This window comes from Balaenoptera ricei, chromosome 15, assembly GCF_028023285.1.
Source record: "Balaenoptera ricei isolate mBalRic1 chromosome 15, mBalRic1.hap2, whole genome shotgun sequence".
Taxonomy (NCBI): domain Eukaryota; kingdom Metazoa; phylum Chordata; class Mammalia; order Artiodactyla; family Balaenopteridae; genus Balaenoptera; species Balaenoptera ricei.
The window spans coordinates 60322323-60345129 of record NC_082653.1 but is presented as its reverse complement, the minus strand read 5'-3'; the positions used below and the strand labels follow the sequence as shown (position 1 = coordinate 60345129).

The window sequence follows — 22807 nt, the reverse complement described above, 5'->3', positions numbered from 1 at the left end:
TGCATTTGGGATCCTTTCTGGAACGGCCTAATTGATGTTAGTTGTCGGCAGATGCAGTTAAAACTTACATACAGTCCAGTTACTTTCTTAATGTTTATTGAGTTAATTTTTAAAAAATTTATTTATTTATTTATTTATTTTTGGCTGCATTGGGTCTTCGTTGCTGCGCGCGGGCTTTCTCAAGTTGCGGCGAGCGGGGGCTACTCTTCGTTGCGGTACACGGGCTTCTTATCGCGGTGGCTTCTCTTGTTGTGGAGCATGGGCTCTAGGCGCGCGGGCTCAGTAGTTGTGGCATGTGGGCTCAGTAGTTGTGACTCGCGGGCTCTGGAGCGCAGGCTCAGTAGTTGTGGCGCACGGGCTTAGTCGCTCTGTGGCATGTGGGATCTTCCCGGACCAGGGCTCGAACCTATGTCCCCTGCATTGGCAGTCGGATTCTTAACCACTGTGCCATCAAGGAAGCCCCAGTTGAGTAATTCTTAATGTGAAAAAAAAATCTGAATTTTAGTTGATCATATAAAAGAAAAAAAGTTAGGCAGCCCATAACACCCACCAAGAATGTAGGATAGGGAATTCCCTGGTGGTCCAGTGGTTAGGACTCCATGCTTCCACTGCAGGGGGCACGGTTTTGATCCCTGGTTGGGGAACTAAGATCCTGCAAGCCGGGCGGCATGGCCAAAAAAAGACTGTAGGATACAGTTTCTTATTCAGCTTAATTGGCAAAACAGTTGGGGTCTCGCGCTATGGGGATCCTTGGAATAAGGGAGGTGGATTGTGTTTGTAGTTTTGCTTACTGCCCAGCCAAACTGCTTTACCCAACTACCCTCCTTCCCCTCCCTGCCAAAAATCCTAGTTATTAACTCCAAAGCTGACTTTCATAAATTGAGGTTTGGCATCTGTAATCTGCTTTTATCATATTCTCTTGCATTTGGGTGGAGAACTGGAGATTTTAGTTATCAGATCATATATATATATAGTGGTCAAATCATCAAACCAGACAAAAACGGAAATTGTATGCTATTGTGAAAAAAAATGCATGGTGATTGTGTTCTCAGAAAACTGGTTTTCTGTTAAATTAAAACTAATCTTTTAATTATTTAAGGTACTTGGCAATCAAATAATGCCTGGATCCCTTAATATGAAGATAAAATTTGTGTGTGCTCAGTGTCTGAGAAATGGTCAAGTCATTGAACCAGACAAAAACAGAAAATATTGTAGTGCAAAAGCAAGGCATTCGTAAGTAGTGTGTGTGTGGAAATAGTGCCTGATCATAATGATCTGTTTCATGGGTGTAAAATCATGCATATAAGAAAAAAAGATTAAGACTTTGAAGAGAGCAAAGGAAAGTAGACAATTTAGGAATGATTGCAAAGCAAAAGGGAAGAGATTTTTAGAATTTAGTAGCTAAGAATTCAACACAATTCAAGTGTTTTTCCTGTATTTCATCATTTCCGTGTTTAGGATTCGTAGGGAATGTTTGTTTATAATTATCGACAGGAAATGAAATGACAGAATCATAAGGCATTTCTTTTAGAAGGGTTGAGGAAAAAAAAATCTCTGGTCCTTTAGGTACAAACTTTGTACCTGCCCCTTTATATTATGCCTTTGCCAGTGTGTTTTTGTTTTTTCTGAACTCCATTTTTCTTAGGTGGACCAAAGATCGTCGTGCGATGAGAGTGATGTCTATTGAACGTAAGAAGTGGATGAACATCCGTCCTCTCCCCACAAAGAAACAAATGCCTTTACAGTTTGATGTACATACGTAATTTTTAAGCCACTTTTTTTTTTATTAGGCATTTCAAATCATTAGAAAGTAGTAGTAATTCAGATGGAAACTGGTCCCCTTTAAATAATGCTCATCATGTTAATGAAATCGAAGTGGTCCTTTCGTTTTCCTTCCCCTTTTGAATGTGTGGTTCTGGGACAGTCTTTAGATTGATTGGAATCGTATGAGTTACTGAGGAAAAGTAAGTAGACAGTGGACTAGAGAAGAGTGATGGTCATGGCTCAGCTTATTTTCCAGATGAATTACTTTGGGAGCAAATGGGAGAGAATTTCATTTAAATTTGATTCCTCAGCTTTGCTGTCAAACCTAGGGCCTTCCGTATTATTATGGATGCTGTTGATGGGTTGTTTTTATCATGCCTGTTTCTTTCACTGAAGCGATGGATGCTCGCTAAAGGATGCCCAACATAGGATTTTCTTGAAGTAACCCAAAGGAAAAATGCCCCATGTTAGAGCAATATGTTCCTCAGAAGCCCTTAGAATGAAAACACCAGGCCAACTTAATGTGTGGGTAGCATTTCACTCACTAGGTAGCACGTTTCAGCTTGGTCCCCCTGGTACCTTACGTGGTCTTAAAGACGATTGTCTGGGCAAAGCCCTGGAGCTGGCCCAACTTGCCTCTTCACAAGAGAGAGGGTCTGGAGGGATTTCACTGTGCGAGGGACACTTGGAGCTGACAGGGCGGAAATTTTCTGCTGCAGCGGAGGAAGTATGGAGAGAGCCTTTTGCCCAGAGAAGCAGTGCAGGTGGATTGCAGAGTCCCCATGTAACGAGGCTCCCTCTCCCAACTGCCAGAGAGTTGAGGAAGAGGAGGGTTAATTTCCTATCACCCAGGGTACCTTGCTTTTTGTAAAACTTATACAAGTTATAAGGACAGTCTTTGAAGGAGGTGGTGTGTTTGTTTATCCACAGTGGTTTCAGCCTCAGATTTGGGTGATTTAATCCGTGGGTTATGTAGGAGGGGAGTAAGGTTTATTGGAACCATTGATATCTTGTGCTTCAAAAGATAGTGGAGATTATGGGCATATTCCTCAAAACTTTGCTAAAACTAAGACGACTGGGAACAATTCTAGCTCATGAGGCAGCTGCCTAGGACCACTGATTATTCTCTCATCTTGGACGTGGTGTTCTACTTTGCAATGTTACAGGAGCTTATTTCCTCTTTTTTCCTACCATACTAGGTATTGCTAAGGGATCCTTTTTCTAAAAGAAGAAATAGTACTCTGTGTGTGTATGTGCGTAGACAGTGTGGTGAGGTGGAGAGAGCGTGTGCTTCAGAGTCTGCCCAAAGGGCAAGTTACTCAGCCTCAGTTTGCTCATCTGTAAATGAGAATAATTGCATCCTAGGGAAGATACAGGAGATGGTGTTGTGTAAAAACCCAGCACAGAGCGGCCTTCTCCTTTATTTTCTCTTCTCCCTGCTCCTTATCGTTGAGTTTTGAAAGACGATGGTAAATGTCTACCTAGTAATACCTAAGTACTTATTGGGGATTGACTGGGAAAAGAATATAATACAGTCCATCACAAGAATATTTTGTTGACTGTTGACTTCATGCAGAAAATTGTAAGGGTTGCAGGGGTGGGGGGTCCCTGACGTTGGTCCAAGGGAGGAAAGGAGCAGTGTTAAGTGTTGACTGCTTCTTGATTTTTAGTGAAAGTCAATGCTAAGCATCTACTATTACGTAAACTAATATATAGGGCCAACTCCTGTTGAAACACGGATAAACTAAAATAAGCTAACAATTAATTGTACTAGGATTTATGCTCTATAAAGACAAGTACATTGATGATATCTAAGAATGAGCTCTTGGTGCCGGCGGTTTTCCTAGTTCTTAATAGTCATGGGTCTTAGGGGAGTCTGTGTTCTGCTGATGGCTCTCACTTTATTTTCCTACCAGTATCACTGTATTTACTCTGTAAAGTAAAAATGCAAATAACCAGAAGAGGTATTATTTGAACGCTGTATAACTGGATGGCCTGGTTAGTGGAATAATTGTCTTTGAACAACGCATAGCTAGTGAATAATGGCCAAGATTAGCTGCCAGTATTGGTGATAAGTAAATGTCCGAGATTTTTTCTGACACTGTTTAGTACCTTTGGAGGAGTCTGCAGTTTCTTTATCGCTTCCCAAGTGCTGACAAGGAGGCATCCTAGGTGTCAGGTAGGGGAGAGTAGGATCCTTCAGACTGAGGGGGCCAGAGACTTGCATTGCAGAGATAAAATGTTCTGCTGTGTTAAAAGCAGATACTCTGAATCAATGAGTTTGTTGACATTTCCTTGTAAGAAAATGTTCCATATTCCAGTTTCATACTTACTTTCTTTTGGAAATTTTCTTTTGAAAAGTTTTGAGACAGAAAGCTTAATATCATCTCATGTATTTGGGGCTTATAGTCAATTTGAATAGAAGCAAATTAATCTCCTTTTAAAATTATGTTCTTGGCATTAGCATGGATAATCATTTTTATTTTGCTTAAATGTAAAAATTAGGCAGTTTTACTAAGTGTACTCTGTCTTAAAGCATGTTCATATTTTTCTAACACAGCTGTGCAATCATATTGCTTCTGGGAAAAAATGTCAGTATGTTGGAAACTGTTCCTTTGCTCACAGTCCTGAGGAACGGGAAGTGTGGACCTACATGAAAGAGAACGGGAGTAAGTTGATGATTAACCGTGGCCTTGACACCCGTGAAATCTAGCTTGCCTGAAAGTCTCTTTCCTCTCTGTAAATATGCCAACTCACTGTGCACACAGAAAGCAGTCTGCATTCTAAACCATTATACCATTTTATCAGTGAAGCAGAGTCTGACCTCTGATCATGTTTGCTTAGGTCAGATTCGGATACAAATACATAGGTCAGCATCCTCTGATGTCATAGGCGTGATTCATGGTCTGGGGAAGTTCAGTCCTTCTGTGAGCTCCTTTTGTGAATAGTCACCCCTGAATTAATCAGGTTATAATTGGAGGTCTCTTCAAGGACCCCTTACTGGTAGAACAGGCCCACATTCAAAGGCCCGAGGAGAGAATGTTTGTCTTGGTCAAACGTCAGGTTTATTGTGAGAGCCTTTGAGAGGAGCCTCAGACAACCTTTCACTTCCAACCAGAAAAGGTTTTGCTACCAGGATTATTGTTCTTCAGTCTTAAGTAAACTGATGGAAATTTACCGACTGCTTAAGATCTGTGATCTCTGGATTACAAGAAGCCATCTGATTTAAGCATGTCACCTGTCGTATTTCAACCATGTAAAAATTCAGTGACTTGTGTGGACAGGACTCCTTCTTGCTTGGAGTGGGGACATAGAGTTGGGCCTTACTGAAGGTGTCCTTGCAAATCAGGGCTCTTGCAGTGATTCCTGCTACCACTGGTCTGAAGGAAGAAGAATTTCCTAGTTTACCTCTAATCATAGAAACACTTGGGCAGGCAGTAAAGCCGAGTTTTGACCAGATCCTCATTACCAGATTTTTTTTAAACTCAGTGGCTCTCAACTGGGGATGAATTTTGCCACACACACACCTCTCTCCCCTTGGGGACACTTGGCAACATCTGGACATTGTCATGACTTGTAGGGCTGTGCTACTGGCAGCTAGTGGGTAGAGGCTAGGGGTGTTGTTAAACATCCTACACGCACAAGATTGCCACCGACAGCGAAGAGTTTTCTGGCTCAGAACGTTGGCGGTGCTGAGGTTGAGAAACCTTGGTTTTATCGCTTGATAGTAATGCCGGATACACTTGTTCCAGTAGCTTGCAGCCACTGCCCAGCACCTGGTCATGGCTGTGTTGTTGTAAGTTGCACCCCAGCATGTCGGTCTTCTGGGACTGTGGCTCAACTGACGGGCTCCCACCAGGGTCAGAATCTCGGTCCTTACAGTAGATTTCTCAGTAGACAGTGAGGAGCCGTGTAAGCAGCCTGTGTGGTTACAGCAGCGGTAGCAAGTGTTTAACGTGGGGCATCGTGAAGCCGTGCCGAGGCTTTCCTTTTCAGCAATGCCCTTGAAATGGTTTCTGAATTTTAAACACCCCCATAGTGTCTTGCAAATGCAGGGAGGAGTTAATCTTGAAAGCTAACTATTAAAAAAAAAAAAAGAAAACTAACGTTTGTGGTCTTACAGTCCTGAATTTGGTTCTCACCCCTGAGAGTCTGGAAATGGACTGTCTCTCCGTGTCTCAGTATGATCAGTTTCCATTCAGCCCTCTCAAGTTTCTTTTGAAAATTGCACCGACTGATACCAAAAGAGTGCGAGTTCTTGTGTGTATTTAAATGGCGTATTTAAATATTTGCCACTGAAAGGAGTTCATTTTTCTTTAGTACAAGATATGGAGCAGTTTTATGAACTCTGGCTAAAGAGCCAAAAAAATGAAAAAAGCGATGATGTAGCCAGTCAGTCAAACAAAGAAAATGGAAAACAAATTCACATGCCGACAGATTACGCGGAAGTTACTGTAAGTACCCCAGGTTGGTTCCCCTCACCTTTGCTTCCAGGCCTTTCTTTTCTTTCCCACCTTCTCCAAAACCTGGTTCCCTCGCCCCCGGTCTGCCCTCCCCCTTATCTTCATCTTCTCTCCACGCTGGCTCTCTACTGTTAGTTTAAGTCTCTTCATCCTAAAAATGCCTTTCCTGGATCTTTTTTCCAACTGTGGAGCCAGGAAATTGTGAGTCCGAGTCCTGCTTCTGTCTCCTTACTAGCCTGTGACACTGGGCAGGTTACTGAACGTCTCTGAGGGGGTTGCTTGTGATGGAGCCACGAAGTGTGATGAGCCTGCGGGTTTATCCCAGTGCCGGCCCACGGAAAGTGCTCAGGAAATGTGGGGTCCCCGTCCCCCAAGTCCTCTTGTTCTCTTATCATCGTCCTGTAGTCTGGCCTCTGCCTCTGGGTTCTACAGAGACGTTAAGTCACCTGTGGTCTTTTACTGTTTTGGCTGTCTTTTAAATTTTTCAAAAAGTGAAGGGGGTAGTATAATGACTGTCTTGAGCCCACCATCCCAGGTGAACCGATGTTAACAGTTTGTTGTGTTTGCTTCTGTAAAGTAAATAAAATGTCACAGATAAAGTGGGAACCCCAGTTGTCCCCCTCCCAGAGGGACCAGATCCAGTGTATATTTTTCCAGGCCATGTTTACATATCTTGGACTGTTTATTCCTAACCTATTGCTCTGCCTGGCATGTTTTTTTCAAACTGACAGGCGTATGCATTACTCTGCTCCTTGTTTCTTGTTTTGTTTTTTGTCCCTTCTCCGTATTGAGTCATTCAGATGTGGGTCATGGACACGTCTTTGTGCACGATACGCCCTGTGAACCCTGCTTTCTCTGCCAAGGCTCAGCACTGATCTCCTCACCACCTTTTCTTAAGTACTACCAGGGTTTCCAGAGCCAGGGTCACCCCAACTTGCTGGGTCATGAGGTTGACCTGTCTCTGCAAACCTGTTCTTACCCAGTGTTGCAGGGCATTTGGGAAATAGTCAACACTACTGAAACACTGCATGCTTGCATATGTGGGAGCACAGGGTTCCTAATGTGTGGGTCTGTGCCCCCAGGGAGGTGTCTTCCCAGCACGTGTACTTCCCTGGCCCCTGGCACAAGTCCTGGCCCATAGTAGGGGCTCAGTTCATGTGCAAGGATGGAGTTGCTCGTCCTTCTGCAGTGGGCGAGTCCCGGGTTTTCACATCCTCTCTGCTTTCCCTTGTGGTATGAATCTTCCCCGGAATCCTTGTTTTGAACCTGGCCCCTTGTCCTGCCGACAGACTCCCTTGTTTGCACACCAGCTCCTTGCTAGAGCCTGCCTGGACCCCTGGCCCGGTCCGTCGCCCCTGCTCTCTGCTTCCTGTGTGCTGGCCGCCCTCTCCTTGGTCCTGCTCTTGACTTTGAGTTTTACGTTCTCACCCAGCATCCCCCACTGGATGGGCTCCCCAAGAGTAGAGTCTGGGTCTTGGGTGGAGTCGTTTCTAGTTGTTCTGGTGCCTGAACACGGGTGACCCGTCAGGGGCCACACAGACAGCAGCCACTGACGGGATGCGTGTCTTCCGTGCACTCTAGGTGGACTTCCACTGCTGGATGTGTGGGAAGAACTGCAACAGTGAGAAGCAGTGGCAGGGCCACATCTCCTCGGAGAAGCACAAGGAGAAGGTTTTCCACACTGAAGATGACCAGTACTGCTGGCAGCACCGCTTTCCAACAGGATATTTTAGTATTTGCGATAGGTACGTGGGTCTCTTCAGTTTCCCACATGAAAACTGCTGACCCTGTGAGTAGACAGAGTATCTGGGTGATAAAATCTTCTAATCCTGGATGCTTGGATTTGAGCTCAAAGTTTAGTTGCTCCTTGAACATTTCTTCACTCTTCTGCGTTACATGAAAAGATTCACTAGTCTGCCGGTACTGGCGTGAAAGTCTTAAAGATAACCAAATAGGGAAATAAGTTCATTCAAGCTTGCCCAAATGATCTCTGAACTGGCAGTGGAGATTCTCTGACCCTTCACAATAATCTTTCTCGTAGTAGATGTTCATCAGTTTTGAAACTGCCTTTGAATTATATTCCAAGTATAAATCTGGAACTTTCTCAGGTCAAAGGAAAATATTAGTATTTTAAGTTTACTTAGAAAATTTTTCAGTGAAAAGCTAGATAATTTTGAATTGCTCCTCATTTTGTTGTTGCTGTTTCTATTTGACTTCCAAACTTAGATCCATGTGATACATAGAATTATTGAAGATATTTTTTACTTCCTGCCCCTTCTGATTTCTTTCCACTGCATCAAGAAGGAGCGTAGTCTTTTTTCCCCCAACAATCTGTATTTTTCATTAAATAGTGCATTTAAATAGTTTAAAGTACTAATTATTGTAGATGTCAAGGCAATAAAATATTCATTTTTCTAGGATTAACATTTCGAGCTAAAAGTTTAATGCAAACCATAAAGGTAGTGAAGAGCACATTTTAAAGATTTTTATAAACAACTGGTGGAAGCTTACCAAGCTGGTGGACGCTTACCAAGCTGACTTGTCCTAACAGGTATATGAATGGTACCTGCACGGAAGGAAGCAGCTGTAAATTTGCACATGGCAATGCTGAACTTCATGAATGGGAAGAGAGAAGAGATGCCCTAAAGATGAAGCTCAACAAAGCACGAAAAGATCACTTAATTGCCCCCAATGATAATGACTTTGGAAAATATAGTTTTTTGTTTAAAGATTTAAACTAATATGCTGGCTTTTATGTATGTTACCTAATCAGAGCATTGACCAGAAAAATTGAAAGTGTTGTAAGGCACGTAGCAGAGGAGCTGCAGATTTTCTGCTTGTATTGGCGTCTCTCGTCCCTCCTGAGCAGCAACCCACAGTAGGTAGGAAAACGGGCTGTTTGACAGGTTTGGCCAGGCTCTCACGGCATCAAATGGCAAAGCGACCGCTACTGGTTGCCATCTGTTGAACAGACTTTTGGATGAATTGTGTTGGGGAAGAGGATAAGGTTATGTTGACGACTTCTTGAGTTGGTCCTTCAGATAAGAATCATGATGGTGAGAGAGAAACACTGTACTAGGATCAGAACACATGATGGATGAAAATTCTTCACATGTTTTAAGAGGAATGAATTTGTCTAATATAATAAAGTTTGCTACTTATCTGTATGTAGGTTGCTAAAAAGGATTTTCTTAACTCAGATTTTAAGCCAAATAACCATTTAACACTAGTATATGTTAAATGGGGTATTTTTCTGTATTTGTATGTTTCACTATAATAAGGGAACTGAGGATAATGTGCATTGAGAATATTTTGAAAAATAATCAGTTGACTCAAATTTTATTTCTTGGTCTTTTGCTGTTTAAATGATGATTTTGAAAGATTAAACTTGTACTGTTGGTATTGTGTAGTGTATGGACCAATACTGCCCGTAATAAAGATTTTATATACAGATGTCTTTCATTTTTTTGGTGTGGTCCTTGCCAGTTCCTTAAAGAATTGTTAAAACTGGGTACTAGGGCTTCCCTGGTGGCGCAGTGGTTGAGAATCTGCCTGCTAATGCAGGGGACACGGGTTCGAGCCCTGGTCTGGGAAGATCCCACATGCCGCGGAGCAACTAGGCCCGTGAGCAACAACTACTGAGCCTGCGTGTCTGGAGCCTGTGCTCCGCAACAAGAGAGGCCACGATAGTGAGAGGCCCGCGCACCGCGATGAAGAGTGGCCCCCGCTGCCGCAACTAGAGAAAGCCCTCGCACAGAAACAAAGACCCAACACAGCCAAAAATAAATTAATTAATTAAAAAAAACCAAAAAAACTGGGTACTAAAATCACAAGGTTAGATTTTTTTTTTTTTTTTTTTCTTGGCCGCACCGCTGGGCTTGCGGGATCTCAGTTCCCCGACAACCAGGGATCGAACCTGGGCCCTCAGCAGTGAAAGCGTGGACTCCTACCCACTGGACTGCCAGGGAATTCCCTAGATTTTTTTTTAAAACACTTTCATTTAAGCAATTAATGACAGAAGGCAAATTAGAGAGACATGGCAGCAGCTTTCACTCTGTCCCGCTCTCCTCCGATTCAGATTGCTAAGAGGCTTCTCTTATTGACTGACATGCTAACACCTCTGGGGGCTCTTCTGTGTCTCATTCAGATGAATGCCCAGCAAGGGGACACACGGTCAGCTAAGACGTGGGCTGTGGGATTCCACAGACACAACTGTCTAGCACAGCACCTCCTATAGGGCCGTTTTGGTTGTTGAAAGACCACTGAAGTTGTGGTCAGGACGGGCTTGCAGAGACAAGGAAGGGGCTGAGCTGTCCTGAGACCCAGATCTGCTCCTGACCTGGCGAGCTAGGGAGAAGAGTCATTGTCAGGGTTTGAGGGCCGCCACCTCATGAGGACACTGCCAGTGCAGAGTCCCTGTTGGGGGTGGGAGTCAGAAGGAATGGCTGATGGGCTCGAAAGTCACTTCTTCATGACAACCTTGAGTCAGTGGGGTTTGTGGCAAACAGAAAAGGGTCTTTGTTCAGTGCGAGTCCCGCCTGGGTGGGGGGAGCATGGCTGCAAGTAGAGAGACGAGAGAGAAGCGGTGCCTTCAGCAGAACCAGAGGCTGCAGAGTGAAAGGCAAGCCCGGGGGACTCCTTGAAGACCGCAGGAGACTGGTTTCCCTCCCATGAATGGAAGGCAGTTGGGACCAGTTTTATTTGGCAGGTGCGTTAGGAGTGCATCTTATTTGCCAAATAAATAATCTGTTTCTGTAGAGCAGACTGGCAGTGTTATCATTCTGCTAGGTCTCCTTAGTCTGATGGCCTTCATGATGTTTTTCTTCTCCATCCTTTTATCCTCTCTTTCCAGGGAGAATAGATATTAAAAAGCTGTCTCTGGTGCTCTGTTTTAGCTTGCAGTTTAACAAGTTGGTTGTCTGAACCTTTGGAATCTAGGCTAGAAACTTAGAAGTTTGACCGGTCAAGACGAAAATTGTTTGTTTTCCACACCCACATCCCCACCTCAAATTCTCTGTGCCTGGGCTTTCTTGCAGTTCTCTGTGCTCTGAACTATCCTTTCAGTAAATTCCATTTCTGCCTAAATCATCCAGTTTTTTGCCTCATTTCGGCTAAGAACCCCCCCTGGCCACAGCCTTGGTCTCAGCATCAGGAAGTCAATGCGAATTATTCCATAGTGAAGTCACACCTCCACCCTAGAAGCGAAGAGGAGAACGAGGTGTGAGGGGGAGAAAAGGGCAAGGAAAAAAAAGTATGAAAGAGCAAAGCCCGAATATTAACAGCAGACAAAACTAATAACTGGCATGTCTACTTGGACATGTTTATCTCCATATCTCCTCCAGGGTGGATTTTTTTCAACATTTAACAAATTGAGATACAATTTTTATAACAAAAGTTTTACCATTTTAAAGTACAAATCCATGGTTTTAGTAGATTCCAAATGTGCTACAATCACCACAATGAATTTTAGTGTATTTCATTACCTAAAACAAAACCAAACCAAACCCACACCCTAGTCTACCCACTCCCCCTGCTTTTCAAGCTGTAGGCAACTGCTCAACTGCATTGAGCCACAACTAATGAGCCTGCGTGCCACAACTACTGAAGCCCGTGTGCCTAGAGCACTGCTCCACAACAAGAGAAGCCACTGCAATGAGCAGCCCGTGCACCGCAACGAAGAGTAGCCCCCACTCGCCGCAACTAGAGAAAGCCCACACGCAGCAACAAAGACCCAACACAACCAAAAATTAAAAAAAAACAAGCATTAGATGTTTTATACATATATATGCTATATATATGTATATATACGTACAATGGAATATTAACTCAGCCATAAAAAAGAATGAAATATTTCCATTTGCAGCAACATGGATGGGGCACAGGATATTACGCTTAGAGAACTAAGTCAGAGAAATATACTATATAATATCCATTATATGTGGAACCTAAAAAAATAATACAAATGAATCTATATACAAAACAGAAACAGACAGACACAGAAAAACTTACGGTTATCAAGGGAGAGAGGGAGGGAGGGAAGGAACAATTAGGAGTATGGGATCAACAGATACAAACTACATAAAATAGATAAGCAACAAGGATTTACTATACCTTGTATATAGCACAGGGAATTACCCAATATCTTGTAATAACCTATAATGGAACATAATCTGCAAAAAACCACTATGCTGTACGCCTGAAACTAACACAATATTGTAAATCAACTGTACTTCAACTTTTAAAAAATTTAGTTGAAACTACAGAATGTAAAATATGGGTTTTCTTGTGTAAGAAACACTGACAATACCAAACCAGAGACTCAGATTTAAGGAAACTGGTGAGTGACTTCCCTGATGGCACAGTGGTTAAGAATCCACCTGCCAATACAGAGGACATGGGTTCAAGCCCCGGTCCGGGAAGATGCCGCATACCGCGGAGCAATTAAGCCCGTGTGCCACAACTACTGAGCCTGCGCTCTAGAGCCCGTGCTCCGCAAGAAGAGAAGCCACCGCAATGAGAAACCCACGCACCGCAACGAAGGGTAGTACCCGCTCGCCGCAACTAGAGAAAGCCCACACGCGGCAACAAAGACCCAACGCAGCCAAAACTAATAAATAAATAAATAAATAAATTTATATCTCTAAAAAAAGGAAACTGCTGAAAGGACAAAGTAGAATAAAATATTTGAAGCAAGTGATACTGAGTTACCATAGTAACTCACTTTTAAAAATAACCAAATTTGGCTTAGAAACAATAGTAATGAGACAGTTAAAAAGACAGAATTACAAAATTTGGAGCAGGGGAAAAATGATTAGCACACGAAAGAAAAAAAAAAAAGAGCTCTGATTAAGAAAAAAATTTACAAGCATTATTTCTCTCCGATTCTAAGAAAAGGATTAATACCTGGGAGAAATATATGTAATCTTCCCCCTGCCCCCTACTCAAATGCCACCACCTTGACCATGGTATAAAAAGTGGCCATGAAAGCTCAGATACTGGTTGATGTGGACTAGTTAGGGCTGACGTAGCCTTGAAGAGCAGTGCCGCCTGACCCAGATGGCCTGGTGTAATCTGAAATGAATTTATCACCGTTTCAGGAGAACATCTAGGGCCAGAGCAGCAGCCAGATGTCTAGAAAGAGAATAGTAAAGGAAACATCCTTTTATTGATCCAGGGTGGTTTCCTGGCCTGTAAGACGCCGCCCTGCATTGCCATAAGATATTGTGGGTCTCATGAGATAACCCACAGGCAGCAAAAGTACTTTGAACCTTATAAAGGCCTGTGCAAACAACAGGTGTCTTACGGAAGAGTAGTGTGGATTCTGTTCTAGCAACCTACAGTGAATGGGTACCGGTGACTTTGGACCATATTTGTTTTTGTTAGTAATATACTATGTAACTCAAATCTACACAAAGAAATCAAGAGAACTAGAAACGGTAAATAAGGTTAATATTTTTTTAAAAACTAGAAATACATTTTTTCTCTTCTAGCTTCTTCCAATAAGATTATATAAAACAATAAGGTAACACTATATTATTCAGTTTGTAGTAGATTAAAAAAAGAGTAATAATAGCATAAAAAAGGGAGGAGGAAACGGAGCTGTACTGGAGCAGTTTCCGTATCTTACTGGAATTAAGTTAGTATAAATCTGAAGTAACTAAAAAAAAAAAAGTTTTAAATCATTAAAGGAATTAATAATGTTTTAGAAAAGATCCACTTAATACAAAAGAAGGAAATAAAGAACAAAGAGATGTAGAAACCAAAGAGCAAAATGGCAGGTGAATATGAGCTACCATGTTGGGCCTCCGCGGTTAACACACTTAATGCTCTGGGTCACCTACAAAGGTGACCATTCGTAGCACATTTTACATCCCTGGAAAATCTGCACCGGGGTCATGCGGCTGGCTTGCGGCACAGGTAGGGTCTCATCTTCTGGTTTTTTGGTTTTTTTGCCTGGCATCATACTGCCTTAGTTCCCTCTGAGTTTTATCTGCCTGGTTTGTAGTTACTGACAAAGCAAGTCGAGTCTAGATCTGTGGCCCCAGCAATTTGGTAATTATGGACATTTTCTTAGCTCCAGGTACACTTGTCCCAGGGTAACAATCCCTTCCTGTCACTCTCAACTCACATTTCATCCTTCTCCGACTTGTTTTTAATCACAAAAACTTATTTAGAGAGACTTACCTGGTGGCGCAATGGTTAAGACTCCGCCTGCCACTGCAGGGGACACGGGTTCGAGTCCTGATCCAGGAAGATCCCACATGCCGCAAAGCAACTAAGCCCGTGCGCCACAACTACTGAGCCTGCAAGCCACAACTACTGAGCCCGTGTACCACAACTACTTAAGCCCGCATGCCCAAATCCCATGCTCTGCAACAAGAAGCCACTGCAATGAGAAGCCCGCGCACCACAACGAAGAGTAGCCCCCACTCGCCAGAACTAGAGAAAGCCCGCGCAGCAACAAAGACTCAACGCGGCCAAAAATAATTTAAAAAAAAAAACTTACTTAGTAAGGACCTAACATTTAGAGTCACAGAGGATTTAGAGTCAACAGTGTGTCGCTGGAGCGGCTTGTTAACCAAATTGCCCTTAAGCCTGAATTCCTCACCTACTAGCTTTGTGGCCGCAGTCACGTGGCTTTTCCAAGCCTCGGTTTTCCCACCTGTGAAGTGAGTACAGGCTGTACAGACCCTCCTCCCAGGGGTGTGATGTAGGGACATGGTGCTCAGGCGCACAGCACTTCACTGGTGCAGGAAATGGACACTGGGAGACGACAGTCACTAAAATTTATTGAGTACTCACTATCGGCCCGGCAGTTTCCATCAATGACCTCACTTAATTTTCAAAGCAGGGCTTCCCTGGTGGCGCAGTGGTTATGAATTCGCCTGCCAATGCAGGGGACACGGGTTTGAGCCCTGGTCCAGGAAGATCCCTCATGCCGCGGAGCAACTGAGCCCATGTGCCACAACTACTGAGTCTGCACGCTAGAGCCCACGAGCCACAACTACTGAGCCCGTGTGCCACAAGTACTGAAGCCCGCACACCTAGATAGAGCCCGTGCTCCGCAATGAGAATCCACTGTAATAAGCCCACGCACTGCAACAAAGAGTAGCCTCCGCTTGCCGCAACTAGAGAAAGCCTGTGCACAGTAACGAAGACCCAACACAGCTACAATAAAATAAATTTATATAAAACAAAATCCTCAAAGCAGCTCTGTGAGGGTGGTACTGATATCACCCCCATTTTACAGATGTGTAAACCGAGGCCGTGACCTCTCCCGCCTCACTCCTGGATCCGCGGGCACTTCTCGCCTCTGTACGTGTTTTCCTTTCATTAAGCGGGGACAATAAATGGCACCTACATCCTCCGGAGCCTGTAGTGATATTAGCAGACACGACTGCTGTCATCATCACGGCTCTTTAAACTCAAGGAGCCAAGCGCGGACTCCCTGGAGCCCAGAGCTGCTGAGGTCTGCGCTGGCTGGATGCCGGGATAGGAGTCGCCGGACGCTAGGCGCCGGCGCCTGCGCAGACTCAGTGGACTGGGTACCATCTCGCGCATGTGGCTATGGCGGCTTCGGCGCATACGTCAGGGACGGGGGCGGGGCCTGTGGGACTACGCCGTGGCTGCCCCGCAGCCAGCGGGGAACGGGTCCGCGCAGACTCCGTAAGCGAGGGGGCGTGGCTCTCTGGGGGCGGGACTGATGGGTGGTGTCCACGCAGCCTCTCGGGTGGGGGCGGAGCCCCTGCGCGTGGGCGGGCGCCGCGGCTGCGGCGGGGCTGACGTGGACCGTCCGGGTTAGCTGGCTCGGCGAGTTGCGGGATTGGGGAGCGACGGGCCGGGCCGGGCCTCCGGGCCCTTGGCGGCGGCGGCGGTATAAAGCCGGCGACGGGGAGCATGTAATGTCGGAATGCGGAGGCCGCGGCGGCGGCGGCAGCAGCAGCGACGACGCCGAGGACGAGGGTGGCGGTGGCGGCGGCCCCGCGGGCTCCGGCTCCCTCAGCCCGGCCCCGGCTGCTTCCTCGGAGGGCCGGCTCCGCCGCGGGTTGCGCGGCGCCTCCCTCATGGCGCGCCGGCGGCCCGAGCTGCTCTGCGGGGCCGTGGCGCTCGGCTGCGCGCTGCTCCTCGCACTCAAGTTCACCTGCAGGTGAGGCGGCCCGCACCCCGGGCCCGGCGCCCCCTCGGCCCGGCGGGCGGCGCGTAGCCGGCTTGGGCCTCGGGGTCGAGGGTCGTAGCGGCCTCCCGGGAAGTCGGGCCTGACTTTGCCTGGAGCGATGGACTTGACCCTCCTCCAGCATGCGGCCATGCCCGCCGCGTTCCCTTCTCTCCGGCCAGCGAGCCATAAGGCGAGGTTTTGGGGTGCTGCCCGGCGCCCCTTCCTCCCATTTTAATACCGAGGAAGGCGAGCCAGGTTTCGAGCTGCTTGTCAGCTGTTGGGGTTTCTTGAGGGTGCACCTGTCACTTCTGCCCAGGCTGCAGGACCCTCATTTATCACCCATTTTATTTCCCTTATGCCTAGGCTAGGCGTAGACAACCTTTAGCGTCCCACATGTTGAGAATTCATGCACTCATCGATATAGCGATTATTATCCGCACCTGCTGTGTGCGGAGCGCTCATCCAGGTGAGCGATGAAGATAAAAAGTCCCTGTTCTCCATTCCAGGGGGTGGTACAGACAGTAAATAAGAAAACTTAATATAATTTTAAAGAGCTTCAGTAAGTGCTGTGCGGGGAATAGAAGCGAAGAGGGTGGGGCAGAAAGGCCTTCCTAAGGGAGCTAGATAGGAAACGCACCCACGAAGGGGAAGGAGCCAGCATTGGGGAGATCTGGGGGAAGCGTCCAGGGGAGAGGAAGGAGCAAGTGCAAAGGTCCTTTGACCTGAGGCTGGACAAGGCTGCTGTTTTCCTGGAACTGGAAGGAAGGCCTGAGTAGACTGGAGTGTAGTGAACAGGAAGAGTGAGAGTTAATGTCTCTCTTTGGGAAAGGACACAAATAGAAAATTTACTTTAAATTTCAGGAGTGCTTTCGGGCTCCCAAATCCACAGTGTATCTCCTGGGACTCCAATATATAAATCTGTGGTGCCACTGACTGGCATATTGGCCACGAGGAAGATTTCAACTTGGAACATTATTATTGAGTCTGTTAAGGACAATATGTGGGCCCTGTTGTCAAAGAGATGTCAAAGGATTGGGGATTGTAGTGGAAAGAACAAATTATAATAACTATCATTGAGCATTTGCTATGTGCCAGGTGCTATACTACCAGCGGGGTTTCTCAGCCTTGGTACTGTTGATATCTTGGGTCAGATAATCCTTGTTGTGGCGGGCTGTCCTGTACATTATGGGATGTTTAGCGGCATCCCTGGCCTCCACCTACTACATGCCAGTACCTACTACCTGCTCCTACCCCTCCACCCCAGTGTGACAACCACAAGTGTCTCCAGACAGTACCAAATGCCCTCTGGGGAACAGAATCGCCTGTTCGAGAACTGCAGATTACATGAATGCATTCATTCACTTAACACGTGATCTGAGAGCCTAGTGTGGATCACTTAAGTCTCAATCCAGTGAAGTCTGGATATACATACTCTTACCCTTCCAATTTACACACGAAGGAGTGGAGCTTTGGTCATGATGCAAAACTTGCCCCAAATCACATCCGCCTAATAAGTGGCTGAACTGGAATTTGAATCCTTTATTGTCAGGAATTAGTCTCTTTACCTTGTTCTTTATCACGTCCTGTACAAGGAAATTAGACAAAGTATTTTACAAGGTAGAATATTGCAAGGTGGTATTTGGATTCAGATTAGGAGGAGAGGTTTTCTCTCCTGCAAGGGTTGGGGGGCTTACTTGCATCACTTTGTCCATCTATAGTAAAAACCTGCGGTGTTTGCTCTGAGAGAACAGGGCTTAATAGATACGAAAGTGCTTTGAGATTTTCAGGAAGATGGAAGAGTGTAAATCCAATTACTAGAGCAGACTGAGCAAGGTCCCCACGTACTTCAGGCAAGGAGAGTGAACCAGTGAACAGGCTGCTTGCCTGTCCAGCTTCTTTGTGTGCCACTGGCAAATTTCACAGTCTTTTAATAGACTCAGATTGATTTTTTTAGAGTTTCCTTTGATGGAATGGTGTCATGTTACTACTTTACCGCTCTACAACTGACTCTAACATTTCTGCCACTCTTTTCCTATTTTACTTTTAAGATCTTTGTGTTAATGAGGACAGAGGCTTAAAGGAGAGTAGAATTTTTTTTAAATTAATTTTTATTAATAGCTCCAGGCCTGAAGTAGGTGACAGCCCTCTTCACTGTCTTGTTGCTTAGCTGAGTTCAAATCAGATAGCATTAAGAAAAGGTTGATTTGGGGTTGAAACACTACGAATAACTGTGCATTTCTGGGCACCTAAATCTCTATCCTACCTGCTTTTCTATGCATTGAATCTCCATGACTTCATCCTCGCTTTCCTTTTACCCTGATTTGTGCGTGTGTTTTTTTGTGGGGAAAAAAATTGTGTGTTTGTGTGTTTGTCTCTATTATCTCTATATGTATTTTGCTTTGTATATTCATTTTGCTGTATTTCGTTTTGTAAGCTCAAAGCTGCTTCAGCTCCTTTGGGAGGAAGTGTAGAGTATGAGTCTCATACAAAAATTGGGAGTTGCAACAGGCCTTCCTTGTTTGCAACCAACTCTTGAGTTTTTGGTGCCTGAGGTTTACACTTCAAGGCTGCAGGAAATCTTTGATCTAGGTATAGTTTCTCAAAAATGAGAGCGAATTTAGGAGTTAAATGGAAACTCGTGAATGTTGCTGTCGGGGCAGAGGCGTATATTCCTCTGCCCTGGTTAATGTTTGCTTTTTGGCGGGCGGAGGGTTTGTCTGGCTCGTTTACTTGAGGAGCTGCTCTGAACATGCAGCGCAACAGTGCTAAGTTGATGATTATCCTCTGACTGTCACAGACCTACGTTTCCCCTCAGATTGCGTATTTAACTTTTAAGACGAAATTTGAATAGTAGAAAAATAATACCTCCAAAGAGGAGCATTTTGGACTTGCTGAGAAATGTGTCACTTATTTGCTGCAAGACCTCCCTCCCATCTGCATGACTGTCTTTTTTTTTTTTTTTTCTTGTTGAAAGATGTTTATTCAGTGTCATAACTCAGGAATAAGATGCAATCAAATAGAGGTATCAAACTATGACTTGGCTCATGGTTGCCATTTACTTTTTTTTTTTTTTAATCTCTTTTTTTTAACATCTTTATTGGAGTATAATTGCTTTATAACGGTGTGTTAGTTTCTGCTTTATAACAAAGTGAATCAGTTATACATATACATATGTTCCCATATCTCTTCCCTCTTGCATCTCTCTCCCTCCCACCCTCCCTATCCCACCCCTCTAGGTGGTCACAAAGCACCGAGCTGATCTCCCTGTGCTATGCGGCTGCTTCCCACTAGCTATCTATTTTACGTTTGGTAGTGTATATATGTCCATGCCACTCTCACTTTGTCACAGCTTACCCTTCCCCCTCCCCTTATCCTCAAGTCCATTCTCTAGTAGGTCTGTGTCTTTATTCCCGTCTTAATGACTGTCTTCTTGTCACTCAGGTCTTAGCTTAAAAGATACCACCCTGCCCACCACCCCATCGAGGAGCTTCCAGGTCTCCTGTCTCATCACTGTGTTAAATTCTCCACAGAACATGATCATTTTGTGTGGTTTTATGTTTGTTTACACGTTTGGTTGTTTGCCTGTCTCCCTCCCTGAGAAAAGAAGCCCCTTGAGAACATGTGCTCCCTCCTATAGCCTTGGTTCCTGTAGAGCAGTGCCTGAAGCACAGTAGCATTTGCTTACTGAACTTTTTTTTTTTTTTGAATTATTGTGTAAGTGACTGTTTTTCAGATTATAAGATATTTTACATAGACAGACCTCCCTGATTGCAGAGTTAAAATGTTAGTGTGAGTGCATAAATAGGAGAGTTGCATTTAATAGCAACCTTTAACGGCATTACTTTATGATGTTAATAATTTTTGGTTAAAATGGGGAAGCAATATATTTAAAACTGTCTTAACTCAGGAAGCTGACACCTTCTAGATGTAGAGAAGGGGGTGGACTCTTTTCCTCAAACTAAGTGACTCAAGGCTCTTAGAGTAGCTTAGGTCTTGGGTATTTGTGTGATTTCTCTTTTGATCCTAAATATCTGGCTGTCTGCTGCGTATCTCAGAGCTAGCAGCACATTCCTTCCTGTTCCTCCTTCTTTCTACTTTGCTATATTCTGAGAAACCAGATTATCGAGTTCATTTGCACACGTATAAAGTTAGAACACAATTAGATGTTCCTTAGAATCACCCCTAGTAAGGCAAATGGACCTTCTGACGCTTTTTTTAATAAATAAATGTATTTATTTATTTACTTATTTTTGGCTGCGTTGGGTCTGTGTTGCTGCGCGTGGGCTTTCTCTAGTTGTGGCGAGCAGGGGCTACTCTTCTTTGAGGTGTGGTGGCTTCTCTTGTTGCGGAGCACGTGCTCTAGGTGGGCGGGCTTCAGTAGTTGTGGCACGCGGGCTCAGTAGTTGTGGCTCGCGGACTCCAGAGCGCGGGCTCAGTAGTTGTGGCTCGCGGACTCCAGAGCGCAGGCTCAGTAGTTGTGGCACACGGGCTTAGTTGCTCCATGGCATGTGGGATCTTCCCGGACCAGGGCTCAAACCCATGTCCCCTGCATTGGCAGGCGGGTTCTTAACCACTGCACCACCAGGGAAGTCTCTGACATTTTGATTCTTTCAGATTGTTCTTAATAATATAATATACGTCTGTATGGATTTATGTTTAATTTGCTTTCACATAGGTTCAGGTAAGGTGTAGGGTAGGTTTGTTCATTTCACAAATTACTGAACTTCAGAGTACTGGGAACTGCTAAACAGTGAGGATATAACAGTGAAAAAGAGAGCCAGGATCCTTGCCCTCATGGAGTTAATAAACAGGTAAAATAAGTAAGTTACAGATTATGGTGAGGGCTATGAAAGCAACTTCTCAACGGGAAGCTGAGATAAAAAAAATTTGAGAGCCGCCTGCTTGTGGTAGACTCATCAGAGCAATCCTCACCAAGGAGGTGACACACCAGCAAAGCTTTTTGCTTATCAACTTCATTGTAGTATAATTTACGTTCAGTAAAATTCACACATTTTACATGTATAGGTCCATGACTTTTGGCAAATGTAACCATCTCCATTCTCTTAGTCAAGATATAGAACATTTCCTTGTCCCCAGAAAATTTCCTCAGTACCCCTCTGCAGTTAGCCTTCCTGCTCCACTCCCAGCTCTAGACAACCACTGATGTGATTCATTTCGTTATAGATTGGTTTTGCCTGTTTTGGAATTTCATATAAATGCACTCATACGTATTCTTTAGTGTCTGCCTTCTTTCATTCAGTATAATTATTTTGAAACTCATCCAGTTATAGTGTGTATCAGTTCTTTTTTTTTATTGCTGAGTAGCATTTAATTGTAAGAATACACCCCAGTTTATTTATCCTTTCACCTAGTGAGTTACTACAGCTTTTTTATGCTTACTATTTATGTGGTTTATTTTTTCCCATCCTTATGTCTTTATGTTCAGAATGCTTTTAGATGGCATATGGTTGGGTTTTGCTTCATTATCCAGCCTGGCAATCTCTTCCTCTTAATTGGGTGGTTTAGTCCTTTCATATTTAATGTAATTATTGATATGGTTGGGTTTATGTCTACCTTCTGGCTATTTGTTTTCCATTCGTACCTTCTGGTTTTTGTTCCTTTCTTGGTCCTTTTCTGCTTTCTTCCCCCCGCCCCCCGCCACCCCACTGCACCGTGGGGCCTGCGGGATCTTAGTCCCCCAACCAGGGACTGAACCCAGGCCCTCGGCAGTGAAAGCAGAGTCCCAACCACTGGACTGCCAGGGAATTACCTCTTTTGGGTTAATTGAATATTTTCTAGGGTTCCATTTTTATTTCCTCTATTGGTTTCTTAGCTAAGCTGCTATAATGGTTTTATACTATTTTAATGCAGATACGTGGACAGCTCAAGGCATTTACTAGGATTCTTTAACTTGGTGGGGTGCAGCTTGAACCGAGACCTTTTTGTCTTGATGGGGAAATAGTGGCAGCTCTGTGACTTCTGACTACTTGTTTAGTTTTATTTTCTTTCTCCTCCTGACCTTCTGGGAATCTCAAATACGTACTTAGGAAACCTGTTTTCCTGTAAAATGGGCTGTTGCTTTGTTATTCATCTTTATTAACCTTCGGATCATGACATATATCTGGAGAAATCTACATTATTATTTAATTATTACTTTTGCCTGAGTGCCCTGGATAACTACAGGCCAACTCCAGCCAATAAACTAAACATGAGTTGATTGTAAGCATTTCCCATGCCTATTAGTGGTGCCACATGTGCTCCCTCCCCTTAATTCTGGGTGACTCACTGGTGGCTCTGAAACCCTGGAGATCATTGGCTTTTGTGGAGAGCAAGGCTGCGGAGAGATGAGGATGGAGTCTTTTGGGTGGGGGAGGAAAGGATCTGGATTATTCAGAGACACCATTCTCAACTCATCCTGGTGGTC

At 44.6% G+C, this 22807-nt stretch overlaps 2 protein-coding genes across 5 annotated transcripts in view; both read left to right on the top strand.

Annotated features, from left to right (window-relative positions):
• ZC3H7A (zinc finger CCCH-type containing 7A) overlaps window positions 1-9652 on the top strand; it is a 34612-nt gene extending 24960 nt beyond the window's left edge. For all 3 annotated transcript variants that reach the window (XM_059896516.1, XM_059896517.1, XM_059896518.1), the window contains exons 18-23: window positions 1100-1233; window positions 1646-1751; window positions 4325-4433; window positions 6085-6218; window positions 7809-7972; window positions 8779-9652. In XM_059896516.1, the coding sequence (XP_059752499.1) occupies window positions 1100-1233; window positions 1646-1751; window positions 4325-4433; window positions 6085-6218; window positions 7809-7972; window positions 8779-8968 (837 nt within the window). In that variant the 3' untranslated portion in view covers window positions 8969-9652. The remainder of the gene's footprint in view (window positions 1-1099; window positions 1234-1645; window positions 1752-4324; window positions 4434-6084; window positions 6219-7808; window positions 7973-8778) is intronic.
• A 6364-nt stretch (window positions 9653-16016) lies between these two features.
• Window positions 16017-22807, top strand: part of TXNDC11 (thioredoxin domain containing 11) — a 64848-nt gene continuing 58057 nt past the window's right edge. For both annotated transcript variants that reach the window (XM_059899066.1, XM_059899065.1), the window contains exon 1: window positions 16017-16374. In XM_059899066.1, coding sequence (XP_059755049.1) covers window positions 16130-16374 — 245 coding nt within the window. In that variant the 5' untranslated portion in view covers window positions 16017-16129. The remainder of the gene's footprint in view (window positions 16375-22807) is intronic.